The 21,076-nt window shown below is 53.0% G+C and overlaps 1 protein-coding gene across 6 annotated transcripts in view; it reads right to left on the bottom strand.

The window, feature by feature from the left end:
- SEPTIN9 (septin 9) overlaps positions 1-21,076 on the bottom strand; it is a 131,975-nt gene that overhangs the window by 29,877 nt on the left and 81,022 nt on the right. The window contains exon 1 of one of the 6 annotated variants that reach the window (XM_061377058.1): positions 4,836-4,977. The exons of the other annotated variants lie outside the window; for them this stretch is intronic. Within the exon in view, the coding sequence (XP_061233042.1) occupies positions 4,836-4,842 (7 nt within the window). The 5' untranslated portion in view covers positions 4,843-4,977. Of the gene's footprint in view, positions 1-4,835; positions 4,978-21,076 lie in introns of those variants that run through there. 6 annotated transcript variants of the gene reach the window in all.

Raw genomic sequence — 21,076 nt, 5'->3', positions numbered from 1 at the left:
TCCCACTCCCCAGGGAGGCTATCCCAGTGCCTCATCCCTGGGAGTCACAACAAACCAAGCTCAGAGTGAGTGCTGGGGTGTCCTAAGGGTCCCTGCAGACCTTCTGCATCCTCATTGCCAACAGTGCTTCTGTGCAAGCTGCACATAAAGGGCCTTTCTCCACCCTTTGTGTGCTTCTCCTTTTAAACCTATAAATTCCCTTCGGAGGTAAAGAAGAAAGAATTCAGGGCACCCTAACCTTCAAAAGACGGAAAACTCCATTCAAGCTGCCAAGCTGCTGGGCTGCCTCCTGCAGCTTAATTAATAGCAACCCATCCCCGGCAAGCTGCTTGCAGGCCAGCTGTCCTCTCTGATGGAGGTGCTCCTCCACGAATAATAGTGCTTTGTGTTTTGATGGGAAAAGGTCAGGAGAAGGGGGGAGAGGAGGAGGATGGGGGAGAGGGATGCGTTGCTTTCCTGCAGCTCCCAGCACTGCGAGTCCTGCTCAGTCCCCATCTGCTCCTGGGTTAGATCTGGGAGATGGCGGCACCTCTCCAACAGCCTTGGAGTGATCACATCCTAACACTGAGCCAAGCAGAGAGGCACAGGGAGAATCCAGACCTGTGGTCTGCAAGCCCGTTGCTGCTGGAGGTCTGCAAAGCTCCTCCTGGTGCTGTCTGACACGGTCCAGGACCTCCTGTGGGGAAATCCCTCTTCTGCTCTTATCAGAGGCTGCCCTGATAACAGCACAGAATCCGGGCTGCAGGGAGCCAGCCCCAGCAGGGATGGTCCCTGCTGCCATTTGGCTTTTGCATAAATACATAAGCCATGCTTATTTACCTCACAAGCTGAGAGCAATGGGGGTGAATCCAAGGTGATGCAGCAATGCGGCACAGCAGAGGAAAAAAGGTGAAATGGACCCAAGCCTTGGGTGTGTGGCATGAGATGCTGAGAGCCACTGGTTCCCAAGGCACAGCCATGCAGTCACCTTCATTTCTGCTCAGACACAGCAGATCTGAGCCAAGACCAAACCAAGCTGCCTCCTCAGACCCTGGGCAAAGGAGCCAAGGGCTTCCTTGGAGCCGTCTGGGTGCTCTCTGCCTGCCATGGCGCTGCTGCTGGCTGGGAATTAAGTCTTCTCCTGACAAAAGGATGCTCCTGCCTTCAGCACAGTGCCAGGGCCTGGCTGGGCATCAGCAGCCCAGGGAGCACAACTGCCATGCCAATTGCTCTCTGAGCAGCACACAAGCACCTCTCTGCTCTGGCCAGCTGGCCCAGGCTCTGTGTTCATTGTGGCTTTTGTTACCTCCAATGTCCCTCCCTCTGTGCCATTCAGGCAGCCTGGGGCTGCCCCAGCACCAAGAGGGCTCTGCTCCCAGTGCAGGACTGGGGCACATCTCCCCTTCCACCAGTTTATCTGGGGGAATAAAGTCAGATTAAAATGCCAAGGAAAGGCAGCATAAAGCAGCAGTAGGGCAGGTCCTTTCTCACATACGTGTCACCATGGTCCCCTACCCAGGCATCACAGCTTTGCCACTCAGCCCCCCAGCTGCACATGAGGAGGACACAGCCCAAGTGTCCCTGCTTCCACCCACAGCAGCCCTGGGAAAAGGTCCCCGTTGCTTAGCAAAGGGCCATTCATCACCAGGATTGTGTGGGATGAGAAAGGGTTAACCCACTGCAGCTGGGCCAGAAATACAGTGCAGGACAAAGAGAGACTTCATGTCACCCGCATCCACCCAGCACAGAAAAAGGGGCCTTAATCCAATTCCCAAAGAAAATTTGTCTTTTACAGACCCACTTGACCAGGCCCCGCCAGCTGGACCAGGCAGCATCCCTGCAGCAGGACACAGAGGGATGCAGACACATTAGCCTGGCAAGGTTTGGTGGCCCCAAAGCACCCCCATAGTAGCCAGACCTTGGCACTAGTTCTCATGGGATTCACCAGGGACTGGACAAAGGACCACTGCCAGATTCCCCACAGGCGATGCTCAGCTGCACGCACCATAGCAATCACTGATGGCAATAAGGGCACATGGGGAGGGACCCATGAGCATCACAACACTGCCCAGCATCATGGGTACCACATCTCAGGATGATGAGGGTGAGCCAGCACAAGCCGGAGAGTTTTAGAGGTTGAATGGCAGAGCTCTGTTTCTTCCCCACAAGGATGAGGAGCCCAGGGAACAAAGCCAGGGATGCTGCTGGGAAGCAGATGGTCTTACACCAACTAGGGATGAGGATGAACTGTTCCTGCCTTCATCTCCCAGCCAACACCCAGGCACATGTCCCATTTTGCTGCATTGCTCCCTGTGTTATAGTGCAGCCCTGGCAGCTACACCTCTGCAGCAAATGGGGTCTGCCACCACTCCTTCCCACCTCTCTGGCCCCACACCCTCCTGGTACCTGGAAATGCCATGTGGGATTTTTGGACAGGGTCTCCTAGAATGCCACTGAGCTGTATTTGCAACATTAACCTTTTCCGTCCAGTCTGTGTTATTTCTCCACAAAGCACCTAGCAGATTTTAGAGGTAACTGAAATAATGTTCAGACATAAGGTCACAACCCCTAGGAGAGCTGTCCTCCCCTTTACCAGCCCAGCCTTCCCCATGCAGAGGAGCAAATCTCAGACACGTTACTCAAGGATCAACATAGAAACTTACCATAGAATCCTTGAATGGTTTGGGTTTGGAAGGGACGTTAAAGCTCCTCCAGCTCCAACCCCTGCCACGGGCAGGGACCCCTTCCACTGGAGCTGCTTGCTCCAAGCCCCTGTGTTCAACCTGGCCTTGAGCACTGCCAGGGATGGGGCAGCCACAGCTTCTCTGGGCACCCAGACAGGGTGACAGGGCTGGATGCGGCACCACGGCCATACAGAAATCACAGCATTTAAAACCAAAGGCTATAAAATTCCACTGTGCTTGGAGAGGGGAAGTCTGGATTCCCCATGGGGAGGTGTCCAGGAGCTGCTGCTGCCTGATTATGAGCCACTAAATGCCACAGCTACATACCTCGAGCTATGGCTAGCGTATACTGGTGAGTACACATGTGCTTAATGGCTGTGATGTCAAACACATTCAGTACACCACAACCGAACCACACATGAGCCCCACAGCCACACAGGTATTTTGCTCTCAACATGGAAAATCATGGACTGCAACTATGAAAGCATTGAAGGGGTCACAACTCCCAGGGCTATCACAGTCCTCCATGTGTTCCACACATCTTTTCTATCCCAATATGTCCTTATCTGTATTCAGGACACCCTTACAGTAGGGCTGTAAGCAAGGTACACACTCTGGATGGCTGTACTCCTGTTGGATGCTGTATCTTACAGCCTGGAATCACACTGGATGGGGCAGTGGCGCTCAGGTGTTCACATAGAATTGCAACCCTTGCTTTTTTTGTTACAGGATGGTGTTTTAGCCATCAGTCATCCTAAAACCAAAGTTCAATCGTGTGCTGCCTGCACATGCAAATCTCCCATCACCCTGCCCAGGCCCTCCTATCTCGCAGGGGTGCTCACTCAAGGTAACCAACAGGGAGCCAGGACACTCGGCCAGCACATCTGTAACAGCAGTGTAAAATACCCAGTCTAAAACTGCCCTGGTGCAGCTTGAGGCCGTTTCCTCTTGTCCTATCGCTTGTTACTTGGGAGCAGAGCCCGGCCCCACCTCGCTCCATCCTCCTGTCAGGCAGCTGCAGGCAGCGATAAGATCCCCCTGCGCCTTCTCTTCTCCAGACTAAATAGGAAAATACAACACAGAGAAAAGGGACGGAACCGGTGTCCACCCGCACCCACGGGAGACCGGAGCGCGGCGGGACCCGGCTGCCGGCCCCGCGGAGCGCCCGCCGAGCCCCCCGCGCTCACCCGGCGGCCGCGGCTGGGGCCGGAGGCAGGGGGCGGAGGGAGGGGTTGGACGCGGTAGGTTCGAAAAAGCCAGTTAAAGAGGAAAGCAGCGGGAGACGCTCTTAGGGCTGGGGGAGGCGCCTCGGGGGCTGCCCCATGCGTGGGGACCCGCTGGGTCGCAAGCGGCCGGACCTTCCCGCACGGTGCGGGGCTGGGGGTCCCGGCGGCAAGAGCCCAAGGCCCAGACATCTCACCCAGGTCGCCTCTGGCAGGCAGCTGCCTTCATCCCTCATCACCTGCCTGCTTTTGGGGGTGTAGGGTGTGCCTCCAGCACATCCCCCGTGCATGCAGATGCATTACCTGGGCATAGGGTGCAGCTCAGGTCTGGGATTGCTGCATGCCCAGGGTGAGCTCAGCTTTGGGGTTGATGCATGCCCAGGGTGAGCTCAGCTTTGGGGTTGCTGTGTGTGCACTGGGGCTGGCTGGGTGAGAGGAGGGCAGAACAGAAGGCTGCTTTTGGGGAGCACTTTCCACATGAACACTGAGACCTACAGAAAAGGCCCAGGGAGAGGAGGAATTCCCTGCTGTGTCCTTGGCCTGGTGCCCCGCACCACGCACCACCACTCACAAGGATGCTCTGGAGATGGGTTTTCCCCATTGCTCACCAGGACAAGGGGCCATCAAACACCAGGCAGTTCCTTCCCCATCAATTGCCAGTTCACAGCCAACTCCCGGAGCAGAAAACAAGGTGTCAGATCTCCTTTACATTAGCAGACATGCTCCCCACAATGCCACAGGAATGTGCTTTCCAGGGGAAGTAACACCAGAGCACCTCCACTGCAGCCAGCGAAGCTGATAGAGCCCCATGCTGCTGGGCAGGAGAGGCTGCAGAAGCCCCTCCCCACAGCCTGTACAGATGCAGACAACCACAACCAAGCCCCCCGGGCTGGGACAGGGCTCCCAGATTCAGTACGGGCCCATCCACAGGCAGCACTCCCACCCTTACCTGGCATCCCCAGCAACCAGGGTCCCTTCCTGCTGTGGGAGCTGGGTGAGGGCAGCCTGCCTGCAATGAGGTCCCAGCCCCCTGGGAGCTGCCACCCCAGGGACCTCCCATTGCCTGGGTCACATCGGGGTTGCTGCCACTCCTTTTCACGCCCAGGACCCAGCACTGCCTGCTGTGACCCCCCTCTCCCACTCCTTGCCTAAGACACAGCCCAGCACATCCCCATCCCAGGCGAGCCTGAGCGGGCAGCACTGCGGGCTCTGCCTCCTCCCGCAGCACAGGCCCTGACAAAGCATTCCCCTGCGTGGATGCCTGCATCATGCCCCTGGTATTTTCCCCCTTGCTGAGCCATGGCTCTTTTTTATCTCCATTACCGTTCAACTTCCCTTGCACTCACTGCACAGCCTGGGCTCCAGCTTGCCTGCTCCACAACTCCCCTCTGGTCTGGCCATGGAGACCTCAGCACAACTTTTTATTCCCCAAGGCTGGGGAGTGCTCAGACTTACTCAGCCAAGGACTACAAGGAGGACCACAGGCACTGGTCAGTGCCCACAAGAGGCAAGGATGCTTCAGCACCTACTTCAGGTGCCACCCCAGCAAGTGTCCCCCAACTTCCACAAAGCTCTGCTCGGTTCCCTATGTAAAGGTCTCACAAAGCAAATCCCTGCTGGCTCCCTGCCTCCCGCACCACCAGACATGAAAAGCACTTGAGTTTCTTCCACGGTAACACCGGGTAAAAGCCTCCAACATCAAAGGCACCACACTAGAGTTACCCGTCCCCCATCCCTCCCTCCCATGCAGCAGAGCCGGGGCTGCCTCTCTTGGAAGCAGGGCAGCCTCGGTGGTTAAGGAGCCAACGGCACTGCAGACAGAGCTTTGGTTATTTTCTGTCTCTTTTGGTTCCGATGTTTGCTCTGAAAAACTCAGCCACAAACTGAGGAACTCGGGGCTCTCCTTTGGGGGCAATGTGAAGAGCATGGTGCTGATGGGGGTTTGCCCGCTGTGTGCCGTGTGGTCACCCAAGGAAAAGAGGAGTAAAAACATTCCCTGTGCCAGTCCTGTTGCCCAACATTGAAGAAAGTCACGTCCTAGAGTTATACCACAATAAAACACAAGCACCCTCCCAGCAAGCAGATTCATGCGCATTTCTCAGCAGCCACTGCAACTCCTTTCCTCCATCTGCACAACAGAAACAACATCTCTACCCCTTTGCAGTTTGATATGTCCACAGCAAAGCAGGGCAACGGAGGGGTGTTTACCTTCCTGGAAACACAGAGCAGCATTTACACCCAAAACTGCCTCAAAACACCAGGGGAGAGGGAGCAGTTGCAGACGCAGCAAGAACAGCCATGGATTCAGAAGATGAGCAGGACTAGAAAACAGCTTCAAACACCACCGGGATTTCAAAGAGTCATAGGACTACATGGGTTCTTGGCCCACTTAAAGGTGTTCTTCAGCCCTTCATCCCACACAGCAGTTGTTCCTGCCAGATCCCCGCCTGCCCAGTTCGTTTTATTGCTGGAACATGGAACCAACCTTCATGTGCAGGGGGGAGGTGGGAAGGCTCTGCTCTTTAACACTTGGCCACGTTCATGCTGTGATTAATATCACCCATGCACAGATAGCAGATGTTCTCAGGGCAGGCTGAAGCACATCCTAAATTGCACCAAGACGGAATTTTTGTGGCAATTTTCGGGGAGTGTTAAGAGGAGGCACTAATGGAAGAGCAGAGACTTACTCAGATATGCAAACAAAGCCTGTGGGGTTATGGCACCGGTCATAACCCTGGCCTGGTTGCAAAGCCATGGGCCTGCACTTCTTCCAGTCAACAGCTTGTCATTTTGGAAGCAATTACCAAGCCCTGTTCTTCAGTGGGTCACAAACCTCTGACTTCCACACGTTCACAGCCAAAAAAAGACTTCAGCTTTGCCCCTGCCTCTTCTGCTTCCCTGGAGCTTCAGCTCCAGGAAGGAATTGCTGGTAGGGGAGCAGCAAACCCTTACAAAAGGTTCAACCTCTCCACACTGCTTCCCCAGGGGACCACTGCAATCCCACTCTAAAGCAACCAAGTGCCTTACTCTATCAGCAGCTCCTCCCCACCCCTATGGGGCTGCCGGATGGGAGGAGTGCCCCAGGGTCACCTACATGGGTGTCTGTTTAATTAAAACCAAATCCTATCACATAGGAGATGGGGTCATTCCAGCTTTGTGGAGGCCACACACTGCCCTGCCATACGGCTGACGTCAAACAGGATGACTGCTCCTGGCTCACTGTGGGATGCCAGGTGATGGGATGCAGGTTCATGGCTTGTGGGACTGAGCGTGGTCACCTGGCCATCTCCTGTGTGGCACAACTCAATGCTTGCTCTAGGAGAGGGAGCACATCGCTGTGCCAAACTGTGGCAAAGTCTCCCTGCAGCTCTGGGAGCACAGAGGGGCTCAACCAACAAATAACGTCAGGAGGGAATTTGCTGGAGCATCTTCAACATGGTAGAACTGTGTGATGCCCAAGACCTCGCCATGGGATTTCAGAGACCTCTTTTCTTTGTGTGGTTTCTTCCTGGCTGCAGACTGATCCCACATGTGCTGATGGCCTCAGAAAATGAATTCACACAGTCCCAGGACTTGCTGGTTTTCTGTTTTCTTCTCTGCCTGGTTTGGGAGCTTGCAGCTGAAGTTTGGGTCATCCTCAGGGCTCCCAAACCAGGTCATCCTCATACTTAACACCACAGAGGTGGCCAGGCCATGGTTCACGCACCACTTTGACAGCACTGGGTGCTGTTGGTTATGTGACTGGTGGCAATCCCTGGTGCTGGACTCATACCATAGGAGAAGAACCCAAGAATAAAAAGAGGGTCCAGGGCACAAAAAAATAGCACTAGCTGTGCCTTCTGCTGTAGGCATGAAAACAAGCAACAAAAAGAAGCATTTCCCTTCCCTGAAACTCCATTGCTCCCTGCTTTTAGAGCCAGGCAGGCTTGCTGCTGGCAGAAGCATGTGCGTGTCCATGTGTCCAGGCAGGACCTGCGGTGCCTGCAGGCGTGAGAAATGCCACATCCCCTGGGGTTGCCTTTGTGTTCCTATTGAAATGGTAAGGGCTGGCTGAGACTTAAAGCCTGGTTTGGGGGTTCATTAGAGCAGGAAGGAAGGGTAACTGCTGTGCAGGCTTCCAGTTCTACTACAAAGGACTTCACCCAAGCGAAGTCACTCTGTCTCTCCTCCAGCTTTTCCCACCAAGGAATAGTGATGTGCATACAAAACTATTGCTGAATCGTGAATTTACACCCAGAAACCAGAAGTAAAAGATCTCTGTTACTCGCTTCTTTGAGCAAAGGTTAAATCCAACCAAATACATAAGCTTTCGCGGACAGGACAAGTGTTTGGCAGCCAACAGGAAGGAACAGAAACGTGGGAATTCCTCCTACGACTTGGCAATGGGCTCTTCCCCCAGCACGGGAGCTCTCTGGGGTCTGCTCAGCCTCTGCCAAGCCAAGAAAGCCCCTCATTCAAGTGCTCAGTAATCTCACAGGACATCCTGTAGCTTCAGGAGGAGTTTGGACGATGGGCTGGATGGATTCAAGCTGCTTAATTGCTGGAGAGAGAAATAGGAAAGGTGGGGTGGCAGTCCTGGAGCTGAGATGTCCTAATCTTGATTCGCTGTTTGAAGAAACACTTCCTACTGAATACAGAAGTAACAGCAACATGAGGTTACTGTTAATTCCTCCGGCATCACCGCAACATCAAGACAGGCCCTGAGGCTCTCTAAAGACTGATAAAGCCACTTCCAGCCCCTTCCTCCCTCACCCCACCCCGCATGACAGGGCACATCTTGGGGTTTGATGCTCTGCCAGCACCATGTGATGGGGCAGTGCTAAGAAGAGCCAAGACACACATTCAAAAAGGAATTTAGGCACCTAACTCCAATTAGGCTGTAACACGCCTCAAGAGATTTCAGTATATACATATAAGCACCAATCTTTGAGATGTTTAGGAGCAGACCTGCACCATGATCGCACCAAGTGGGGAACGAAGCTTCCAGCACTCACACCCAGGTCTCACCATCACTCTGTGATCATTATGTGTACACAGACCGAGAGCACCACTCTCCTGGATGCAAACCTGCAGGACACCAAATGTCCCTCTCCAGCCTTATCTCCGTTTCCCACAAGAGCTGGAGAATGTGATTAGGGGATGCTCCAGACTTTAAGTCCCACTGGGTCGCCATGAGTACGCAAGGAGGAGAAGCAGCACCTGGTGACCTGCAGCAACATGCATCCCTGGCTCTGATGCACCAGTGCCACACTCCCCATCAGCTTCTCAAACCCTCATCTCAACATGAGCAGCACAAACTGGCCACCAAGATGAGCCCCATCACCTCATAAAAGCAGAAAGCCCCATAGCAACCCAAGCTCCACTCAGAGCCACCCTCCTACCCAGGCAATGATCTACAGATAATGCCGTGGCTTCGCCCTCTTACAGGTCACATCCCCATTCGTTTTGAGGTTTTCAGCTCTGCAGGATACAGTACTTGTTTCTGACACCCTCCTGTAGCCAAGAACAGTGAGCACTGTGCAGGGGGCCCAGGTCTCCCCACATCCCCACAGCACGAGGAGCACTTGTGAGGCACTGACCTCATGTTTTTGGTCCTAAGGGAAAAGCACCACTGAGGGCTCCAAGAACAGACCCCCACATCCAGAGTTTGGGATCATGCAAGCAAGGGCAGTGGTACAAACTGGTATTTTTAGATGAAGAGCAATGGGGAAACCAGCTGTGCCTCCAACCCGACCAACAGAAAGCCTTCTGCCCAAGGAAAGCCATGTCCTGCCAGGAGACAACTCCAGCTCCTCCAACACCCATTACAAATCAGCTCCATCATGCGAGGGGAAGGAATTTTAGGAAACAACTTTGCTGGAGAGCAGGGCTGGGGGAAGCCACCATAATGCTCCAGTGTTCTTTTATGGCCCTGGCAACTCGTTTGCTGGGAAGACCTCCACCTAAATGATGCATAACACACCTTGGCTCCAGTTGGGAGTAGAACAGTCATACACCAGGTATTGCTGTGTCTGCCAGAAGAGTCAAAACCCCACAGCTCAACACCCTTCCTTCACCCTGTGAACAGGGACCAGCAGCCACATCCCATCCCCTTCCTAGAGCTCCAGCACACAGATCCCAGGGATTCTGGAAAGCATCCTTAAAATAACCACTTTAACAGCCCTCTGAGTTGCCAGGACCAGGAAATAGGCATAACTTAAAGCACAAGAAACAGAAATGCACATTCAAAGCATAAAAATATCCATCTCTTCTCTTTCCATCGCACAGGTTTTGTGTTTGAGGACCAAGTACCAACTTGTGACACCTTGGCCAGGCCAAGCTCTCTTGGTCTTAGCCCTTTTGAGGGCTGAGTGCTGTGTTTAGCCCTCGGGGGCTGCAGGCAGGGCCAGCACAGCCCCACTCCACTGGCTGCATGATGAATATGGGTATCCTGCCCTCCCATCCCAACCCACTCTGCTGCAGACACGTGGGCAAGGCAGGATCACAGCCTTTCACAGAGACTTGCTAAAACTCACTCCTTGGGCCCTAAACTGCCCATTCATTTCAGATATCAAGCAGTCTGCATGATAAGCTTTGGTCCCCCTATAGACCTTTGTACAGGTCTGCCCTCTGCCCCACACGGAGCCTTTCAATCAGCTGTTTCCAAACCTCTTCCCAAACCTTCCAGTGCCTCTCCCACTGCTTCAGCCCTGGGGCTCTGCATCCCTCCGCGGGAGCCATGGGAAGGAGGGCTCATCCTGTGCAGGGATGCTGTCACAGAGAGGGAAGGGCTGGGAGGGGGCTCCAGGGGTCAGCCAACAAGCAGAAGAAAAATAAATCAAGCACACAGCAATTTACAGAGCAGCATTTGCTCCTTCCTATGGGCCCACACTTAGAGCACAGCTGCGCAGCAGAGGCTGGGGATGCTGAAATGCCTGAAGGGCTCCAGGACACTTCTGTGGAAGAATGCTTCCTTTTCCAGTTAATTCCCCCCCATCTGCTCTCGCCAAGGGCACCCAGAGGACCCAAGAATGCTGTGTGGGTATCTGCTTCACCAGCTCCATCCATGAGGTTTAGCTCCAGGGCAGGGTGAGCAGGGCAGCAATGGGCTTCAACCCAGCTCCGTTTGGGACAGCAAATCCTCTTCATCCTTTCCCTATTGTGTATGACCACCCTGCTGGTCCCTGCACAGCGTTGCAGCCATGTAGGCAAATGGGGACGGCTCTGAGGCAAATAAATATATTTATACCCCAAAACAGCCACAGCATCTGCCCTGCTGGTCCAGCAGCCCTAATGCAGCCCATCCCTCCACTCCTGCCCCCACAGCCCTGCCTGCAGGAAGCAATGGATCACACGCGCACACACACCATGAGCTTTAACCAGCCTCAGCAAGTTGTGCAAGAGCAGAGGGCACCACTGAAGTGTTACTGGGCTGCAAACACAGCTTTCAGCCAGCTGTGACTACTTTGAAGATTGAAATCAGCCCCATCTTCCCCTCCCCCGGGTTTGCTGGCTAAAGATTTTTCCGGGAAAAGCATCCCATGGAAAACCTGGGAAAACAAACAGGGTGTGCCTATCCAAATCCCTGGCACCAAGGGCTGTGCTGCTGGGGCTTAGGGGGTTATGGGCCATGCTGAGCACCAGCAATCAGTGCTACCCCCCTCCCCAGGCACAGAGCTGCTTGCTGAGGATGGGACTTACCCCTTCTGATCTGCGCTCTGCAGAAAGGCCAAGGCTCCCATGTGAAGTGATGCAGGGAAAGAAAGGGTCAAGGAGGAAAGCCAGGGAGGAGGATGTTCAGAGCTATGCATAATGCTCCATTCACGGTAAGCCCGCCCAAGAGGGCACCCACATGCTCTGCTTCTGCTCCTAGGGCTGGAACAACACCTCCCAAAGTGACTCGGGTCCCAGCATGGGTGTGAGAGGTCTCATTTCCACTATGAGCAATTTTATGCTTCCCAGTGACTGTTAGCAGGAAGCCAGAGGGAGCGAACTCAGACCACCTCTGACCCATACCCTGCTTGCTCTGCCTCTTTTCCACACTGCAACTCTGGGCTCCCAGCTGCACAGAGCAGGTATTTTTTCACCAACTGGTAACATTTCAGTTAAAACCATCTAAATCTCCATGCTCCAGCCAACAAAACTGGGGTTTGGAGATGCCTTCCATAACGGAGCAAAAACCCCCAGTGAGCTGAATTACATCTCAAGGTGCGACATCCATCAGAGAGCTCCAGCGAGGACCACCCTGATCCACAGAACCACTGCCCTGTCCCCTCCTTGCTGCCCGCACACAAATCCTCTCATTTCTCTTCTACCCTTGCGCATCTCTGCCCTTGGCCATCGGCTGCTATTCCCTGCCTGGCCAGGTAGATGGTGCTCAGCCAGCACGAAGTGGGAAATCATCTGGGCCGGAAGAATGAAGTTGCCTCTGATGAAGCCAATAAAGTCAAAGTGGTTTCCGCTGACAGATGCAGAAGGTCCCGCTCCAGCCCCACACAAACGGGACTAACTCCAGTCTTGAACATCTATTTCACCTCAGACTGGGAGGTGGCAGATAAGCAGGCAGCAAACACTGCAGCAAGCCCAGTGCTTTCCCAGCTCTCATTTTCTGCTGGAAACTCCCTCCACTGACATTTTGCCCCCACCTTTGACCAGCTCTCCCCACACATTTCCCACAACACCAAAACACAGCAAAGCCCAGTGGGGCAGGAAACAATTTGCCCATTTTTGCCCTACAAAGCCAAGGGGCTGGGGCCAGGGGGCACTGTCAGGGCCCCTCATCCTGCAGGAAGCTGCCGGGCGCAGGCAGCTGGAGGGGTCCAGGCTTTCCATCACATCACCCCAGGGTCGCTCTCCTCTGCCGTGCCGGATGTAGGATGTCTAGTATTTCTCCCATTCTGTTTTAACACTCACACCATCTTGGGATCAGGAAGCTTAAGCCATTTCCTGCAAGGCATTGCTCTGCCCTTCAAATACTTTTGGCCTGGATGCAAGCTGTTTTAACACCAAGCTGGCAGCTGGAAGCACGAGATCAGAGGAGGGGTTTGCAGAGGGAAAACTCGGTTTGTGAAACCTCTCTCCAGTCCCTGCTGCCCCAGAGCAGTAACATAAATATTGCCACAGACAATAAGAGAATTAATTGTGCATGTGTAAAACTGAGAAGGAAAAGGATAAACTCAATGTTCTCTGGGTCCCCCCAAGGGACACAGCGCTGCTCCCCAGCACAAAGCCACAGCCACGTCCCCCTTGTCTCTGCAGTCCACAATTTGAGGCTTTCCCAGCTTTGCTCTTGCAGAGGATCCCAAATGCTGGTTTTGCTTTGCTCATTCTGCAAACAAGCATCTCACAGACTGCCTGTCCCACAAATGGGCTGGAACGACCCCGGAGAGACCCTTCCCACTCCTCCAAGTGAAAAAAACAAATGCTCATTCCCTGAAGCTCTGCAGAGCAGCTTTGGGCTGTGCCAGGGCAGAGCTGGAAACCCCACAGAGCCAGGTCAGTGGAGCTCAGCACCATCCCAACACCCTCCCAGCCACATCCTTTCTTCCTCCACATGAGGTCCTGTGTGCAGAGGAAGGGTCCAGCCCTGTGCAGCATCCCCGAGAGCCCCTTTTCCAGAGAGGAGCACCCTGGCCATGCATCAGCCCAAAACAAGAAAAGACAACAAATCCCCCATGGTCCAAGGCAAACTCTGGCTGTGGGGAGATACCGGATGTCAGGAACAAAGGAGGGAGGGAGGTGGATGGCAGCCCATCACCTGCTGCTGTCCCTGGCTGCTTCACGTGTCACACATGAGCACTGGTTATCTCCTCACAGCTCTTCTCCAGGTGACATGCATGGACTTGTGTCCTTGCTACAGGGAAATAAAGCCAAGCCTCAGGGCCCATTCAAAGGCCTCAGCTTCACTGAGCTCCCACCCACAGAGCTGCTCCTTTGCAAGACTTTTCTGCCCAGGAACCAAAGCCACAAAGCAGAGAGGAAACCCCAGAGCTCCTCAGGATCGCACAGGAACCCTTCACCTCCCAGCCTCAGGGCAAGAGTTTCTGGGCTGTAAATAAACTTGTATTTACTACACAAAGTAGGGCAAAGAGGACCATTTCCCTGCAGGACAGTGGGAGGAACATCAGCATCACCGCAGGATCTCAGATTTCATCTGATTCCCGGAGACCTCCATAGGAGCCACACAGGACATGACAACACCTCTCCTGTGGCCACATCCCGCCCACATCCTGCTTGTCTCCCCATTTCCGGTCCAAACAAAATGAATCTGGGGCATGGCTCTGCCCAGCCAGGACCCCAGGCCTGGAGAGATCGTGGCTGGAGCAAATTCACCTCCCACAAAGCAGCAGGCAGCAGAAGAATCCATCCTCTGCCAATGAGCCATGATGGATCTACTGATGCCCCAGGACCACCCGAGTCTCCCAGCACTGGTGTGCTTCGTTACCAACATCTCCTCTGCACTGAACTACCTAAAGCCTGGGCAGCATCCTCAGCACTCAACTGTGTCCTCTCATCTCTCCAAGGGAATCAAAAGGGGTGGACGGGGGATCTTGGGGGTGGTGTGACCTCAGGGAGAGCCTCAGCAGCCTGTGAACTCGGCCTCCCACTTCCACCCCATTTATCTGCACGTTGGGCTGCGGGAGGAAGCGGGTTCAGCCAGAGTTTGTCTAAACAATTATGTTTTATCAGAAAAGCTGCTCACATCTACCCCTTTTTTCCCAGGACAAATCTGGACTCCAAGGTAATCTCTATTCTCCTTCCTTTCTGCACAAGATGGAGGCAGAGGAGGAGGAGATGAAGCAAAGAGCATGTGAACACCCTACCAGCACCCGCTCCACCTCCCTCAGTGTCAGCAGTCTCCATCACTCATAAATCAGGAGGCAGCATCCATCCCCACATCTGCTCCCCACACATCCAAAGTTTGCCTTCCAAATCCCTTTTTTCCCTCCTCCAAACTACAGGTTTTTCACATTTAGGAGAAAGCAGACTGAAGAGCAGAGTAGATTGGAGATGGTTTTGATATAGGAACCATTCGATACCCTCCCTCTCCTTGTGAACAGCTGGGGAGCTCTCTCTTTGTAGAACCACCCCAATAAGCTGGACAGAGCAGCTTCTCCCATCCTCCACAACTCCACCTCTGTGACCAGGATCAGCAATTTTCTTACCACCAGCTGAACCTCCAAGAAGAGAGGACTCAATGCAAGAACTGACCCTGAAGCATCTTCCCACATGCACCAGCTCCTTGTTAGAAAAGGAGGAACTGGAGTGGGTAGGGACATTCACCCAGGGCAATGAGAACATGAATGGCAAAGGCAGGATCCTGACCCAGCTCTTCTGCCATCCAACCTTTTGTCATCTCCTCAGTGGTTTTCTGTCTCTAGGTCCCTGAACTTACCTCCACTACAGATGGGAGTGAGTTGCCAGTGAACACCCCGAGTATGCGATGTGTGCAAAGGAGGGCAGCACCCCTATGCTGTTATAGCATTTAGCCGTGCATTCATACCCTCTGAGACTGTCACCAGGGACTCATCCTGTACCTCCATGTGCCAGAGCTGCAGAGAAGGGTTCAGAGGACACCATCACTTCAGTACCTCAGCAGAAAGCAGCACAACCTCCCAGATCAGAGCAAATCACACAGACAGTGAACAACAATTCACATCCAGAGTCATGACATGCAGGGGAAGCAAACACAGGCAGCGGCTCCAGCCAGTGCTGGGTAGGGCAATGTCTGCAACGTCCCTCCAGATTTACCCATCACACATGAAATACACCCCAGGTGCAACCAGGCTGGAGTTGAAAGCTCTACAAGAGACTTGTGTCCTACCATACAGTTGTAATGCGGAAAGCTCCTTCCAACAGCTTATGTATCATTAACTTTTATTACTGCCCTCTCCTAGACACCATACCCTTTTGGATTCCCATCTAATCTTCCTGCCTCGAGATCTCCCCAAACTAAGCTTTGCTTTGAGAGAGAGAGGGGAGGAATGTCTGTCCCACTCCATGCACAGCAGGAGAGAAAGAGAAGGGCAAAAGACAGACCCATCATAAAAACTTTTAAGTACTATGATAAGCATCAAAGACAGTTTGAGCCATTCACTCTTAAGTAAATAATTGTCCACAATGACCTGCTTGCAGAACAAGCTGACACAAGGGGACCAGGTTTGCCAGGGGCTGTGAAGCATGACTGGTAACAAGGAATTAGTGTCTTGCACAGTTCTGTCCTGCTGCAGCATCCCTTTTCACCTCCACCTTTTTGACTCTGGAAATAACATAGGAAGGTAACATTTGGCCCAACTGGAGACATCCCCAGCTGAACTGACTGCATGGGCTCTCTTTACATTCAGCAGAGAAAAACCCTTTAAGGACACAATTCCCACCAGCCTAAGGGAGACATCCAGATGATTAGTTCAAGCGCAGACGCCTCAAGCAAGACAGGATGAACACCACGTAGTATGTATGGCTGAAGCCACGTGCAAGGGATCCATTGGGAGCATTCCCTACAAAAGGTTTTCCTCACAGACAGGCAAAGGTTGAGCTCACAGAGAAGCAAAAGGAGGTAGAAGCTCAGCTCCCACTAAATAGTTTTGGACCCTTAGAAATACCAGCCAGGGACCATGCAAGTGCTGCACCACAGAGAGCCTCTGCAGACCAGGAATGCAGAGAACACCAAGGGGCCGGTAGGACCACCCAGCTCAGCCTTAGCCTGGACACTGTCTCTCGGGTTGAAAAGCTAAACATAAATGTGAGGTTATGCTCCTATTTGCTAGAGCATCAACCAGCTTTGAACTCAGTGATGAAAGATGCTGCATTTCAGTCATTCTTCATTCCTGCTGTACAAATTGCCTTTGCTATGCAAAATCCAACCCACTGCTTCCACGCAGAAGAAGCTGCAGACAACACAAGGCAAGCGGGAGCCAAGGAACTGAGAATGCCCACACTGGCACTCCTGGGCTGGCACAGCAACCTCAGGCGGCTTGTTAAGATGATCTCCTTTTTATAAATGCAGAAACATCTGCAGTTTTGCTGTCTGCAAAGCAGTTTGGACCAAACCCTTTGGTCCAGCTTTGTCTCTCAATATGGTTACTGCTATCTTCATACCAAGACAAAATGAAAGAATTCAAGAGCGAAGTATTTATGCATGTGACCCTCCAGAAACCCAGGGAACTGCTTCACAGAGCCCCATTCTGAAGACTGACAGAACGAATGGCCCAAATTCAACTAACCCGAAGGAGAGCTGCCTTCTCCCCAAGTCCCTCCTTTAAAACCTGCAACAGATGCAAGAAAAACTGGGCCCAAAGAAGCCTGAGTACAGGCTGCAATCCAAGACCAGCTGCTTCTTCCATTTATAGCCACATTCACTTCAGCTTCACTGCAGCATCTTGGACAATACAAGAGTGCCTGTATGCCTGTTTGTTTGCTGGAGTAAAGAACACAACTGGCTTGCTGTCACGTTATCTTCCTTGCTCACAACAATGTTTGATCTTCTCAAAACAAAGTTATCTCTCTCTAATCTCAATTTAGCTTCTCAAGTCCTCTTACACAGTTTACAGAACTGGCACTGTACCCAGCCTATGGTGTCCCTTTAACCACTGGCCAACAGAAACACTCAGGCAGGGACAGAGGTCTAGAAATAGTTTAGAAGAAAATGATTTCTTAACTGCAGAAGGTTCATCACCATTGCCATCGCTTCCCTCCCCCAGCAGACAGCTGAGAAGTCACAAAAAGAGTGGCCAGGCCTTGCTGCAGGAGATCAAAGCAAACTCTTTGTTTTATCTTTGTCAAGATAACAGATTTTATTTGCCTTATCAGCCTGTAGGATGATTAGACTAAATGTGAGAAAGCATGGGGATGCCAAAAGGAGCTGATGGGCGGGGAGCATGCTCCCCAGCACGACTGCCATGGGCTCCAGACATGCAAATACCACAAGATAAACAGAGAAACTCTTGGGTCTGGCTCATACACGCCACCCTCAGCCAGGGCTGCATCTCCCATCGCCTTCCAGCATCACTTACCCATACATAAATCCAACAGCAGGCAGGAGTGCTCTCTTGTGTTCTCAGTGCAGCAGAGGCACCGCTCTGCCCAGTGGCTGCCCCAGGCTGCATGGATGGAGGTGTAGAGCCAGGAGGGTCCTCCTCACCCCAGCACAGACCCCACCAGCCTGCAGCTCATTGCCTTCTGCTGGGAACAGGAGGCTTTGGCCTCTACAGAGACAAGTTCAGCCTGAGATGCTTCCTGCAGGCTTCAGGAAGCAGTGCCATGGATGCACAACTGAGCCCTCAGACCCAGCCTAGCCATGGAAGAGACCTGCCAGGTTGTTCGGCACAGTGCCAGGAGGACTCTGCAGCTTAGCATCTATTAGGTTTGCCCTCTCTTGGTCTCAAATGACATGGGGCAGGGAAGGGAAGTCAGAACTGTAATGTTTCCTATGGGAAACTACTCCTTCGCATAATGAATCTCCACTGGGGAGATCACTGCTTTTCCTATGGGCCCTCAGGGACTTCCAACAGGGCAAATGAATTCTCCATGTGACTGCACCTCTGGCTGCCTGCACTGAGGCTGCAGCACCCACACAGACCCTGATGGCATCCACATGAACTGTGCCCATGCAGACACAAAGAATGCCAACATGACCAGAGCTGAACACAATGTAATGAGCTTGGGAACAGCATTCCTGGAGGGCAAAGATGTGCAGCAGAAGTACCACCACTTCCTGACATCCACAGTGCCCCAAATCACCCCAGAAGGAACCAAGCTGCCTGCAAGGACAGGAACAGAGCACATGGTAGGAAAGGGAAAGCAGAAATCACCCAGTCCCCTCCACTCCCCCCCTAGGGCAGGTGGCCATGCACGTGGCATCCCAGATCAGGCAGTATCCCTGCTATGGAGCACGGTCATTTCCCCACACACGCTCCTTCATTCCAAGTCACTGGTGCTGCAGGTCCCCAGTTTTCCAGATTATCTCATTTTTGGCCCTCGAGTTCCCAAACTGGGACTTTGTGCTTCCCACTCAGCTTCTCCATTTGGTACCTTGGGCTGCAGACACTTCTCCATTAGAAACAACAACAAGAGCAAGGCTACCCGTAATCTGGCCCAAATGTGTCAGCTGGTTTTAAGGAAATGTTTCCCTACAGCTTTAATCTTTTCGTACAGTCAAATTGCAGTGCAGCCTGGGGAGCTGGAAATGATTACTCACTGCATCTCCACTCAGCCCTGGCCTCTTCGTTCACTGTGGGGAGTGTTGCTGTGTTAACAGTCAGCCAAATCCCTCTAACCCCAGCACCAGTGAGGCAGTCCAGCCCCATCACCCTCACAGGCTGGAAAGAAAAGAGTTGAATTGTAATTGTAATAGAGAGAGGAAGGTGAATTGCTTCTCTCTCCTGATGTCACCCTGCTTGTTCTGCAAATAGAAGGGGGGGCCTTACTGCTTTTTAAGGGGCACCTGGCACCCTGCATGGCTGTGCCAAAGGGGAGCATCAGGCAGCAATGGGACAAAGACTCCAAAAAGCTGAAAGCTCAGAGATGGTTCAGACAGTTTTTGCACATCACCACAGTGGGACACAGCTTTTGGAGAGGAAGGTCAAGACCATGTTTTAGGTGAACATTCCCATTATTCACTGCATCTGCTTTATCTGAACAAGTTCCAGAGCATCCTTGCAAGAAAGGACTGAGAGGAAGAACTGTGGCCCTATCAATTGCCAAGAGCAGGGCAATGGGGTGAGGGCAGCAGCAGGCAGTAGAATGTATTGAAGAGCACACCTCGCTGCAGCATGCTGTCCCCAGGGCCCTGGGCAACGTGACCATGGCAGATTGTGTGGAGGGAAAAAAGGATCATTGGATCAAAGCACCTTTCACTCCTTATCTGAGGCTGTTTCCAAACCATCACCTGAACTGAGCCTGCCCCACAAACACAAACAAGTTCATACTGGGGGGAGGAGAGAGGAGCTATTAAACCAAAGTGGAAAACATTAACTCTTCTAGGACCAAAAATGTTTTTGCTGCCACTTCTCAACCCCGACCACCACCGCACTGCAAGGCATGAGGAACAACAGAAGAGCACATGTTCAACCACACGTGCACAACACCAGCATCAGCAACAGGAGGCACCAGTGGGAGGGGATGCTGAGGCAGGATCAGCCACAATAGACTCAGTGAGGCTCTTTCCAAGGATTCATCCAGCTCAGGAGAAGCCTCAACATCCCTCCTTTGTGAAGGGCTATTGGATGTATCTGGATGAAGTATTGCTGCTCCAAAACGATTCCCTTTTCCTCTCCTTGCTCAGCAGCAAGCAATGGAAAGCAGATCGGTGGGGCTGCCCTCCTGCCCGGAACCGTGAGGGACACCTCAGACAAAGCTGCTGCTCCAGAACAACCAGGGAGGAGGAAGAGGGTCAGAAGCAGGAGGTGATGGGGGCTAAGCAAGCCAGCACCTGGTGGCTGCAGCACCAGGCAGGGTCACTAAAGCAGGACCCAGCTGCCAGGCAGAACTCTGGTAAATTCTACCCACTGAAGAGACTCCTGAAGTGTCCAGGGCTGTGGGTCACAACCAGCACCTCCCCTCACCTTCTACTTCATGTTTAGTTTCAATTGCTTCTGCCTCTTTCTGCCTTTTGCATATTCCCCCCTTGCCTACAGCCACTGCACAACCCTGCTCACATTTCTCTGGATGACTCTGACTATACCAGTCTCCATTGCCTGGCCATCCCATCCCATCTCCTTGTCCCAGCTGGGCAGCACCAGCCACCATGGGGACATGAAGTCCAACTTTGCTGGAGTGCTGGGTACATCACACCCATGATGCACATCTCTGTCCCATATTTCCCTATCGCTAATGGCTCAACTCCATGTTAAACCTGCAAAGGCACAGCCAGGGCTCCCCAGGGAGCACAGGAAAGGGAGAACAGGGATGGGAAGGAATATTTCTTGCTCACCTCCTGCCCTCCTCCACCTTGAGAACCATGGCTCTGGAGCAGGCTCAGCCCACGCCACCAGCCGCGCCGCTCTAATGAAGCTCAGTGCTATAATTACTCCTTTCCTTTGTGGTTTGCTCTGAGCTGCCAAGCTCTGCCATTGCCCTTCTCCTCCCACCCGCCTCTTCCTGCACAACACTCTCCTGCATACCTCCAGCAGTGGGAAAAGGGGTTAAGGACAAGGCAGCTGAGCCAGTAGCTGGGGAAGGCAGGACCTAGCACAGGCAGCTGCCTGCATCCTC

This window comes from Neopsephotus bourkii, unplaced genomic scaffold (genome assembly GCF_033783945.1).
Source record: "Neopsephotus bourkii isolate Nb327-2 ecotype Australia unplaced genomic scaffold, CSIRO-AGI_Nbou_v1 NB_1749, whole genome shotgun sequence".
Lineage (NCBI taxonomy): Eukaryota > Metazoa > Chordata > Aves > Psittaciformes > Psittacidae > Neopsephotus > Neopsephotus bourkii.
Note: the sequence above shows the minus strand (reverse complement) of the source record. Positions and strands in the feature narration are given on the sequence as shown.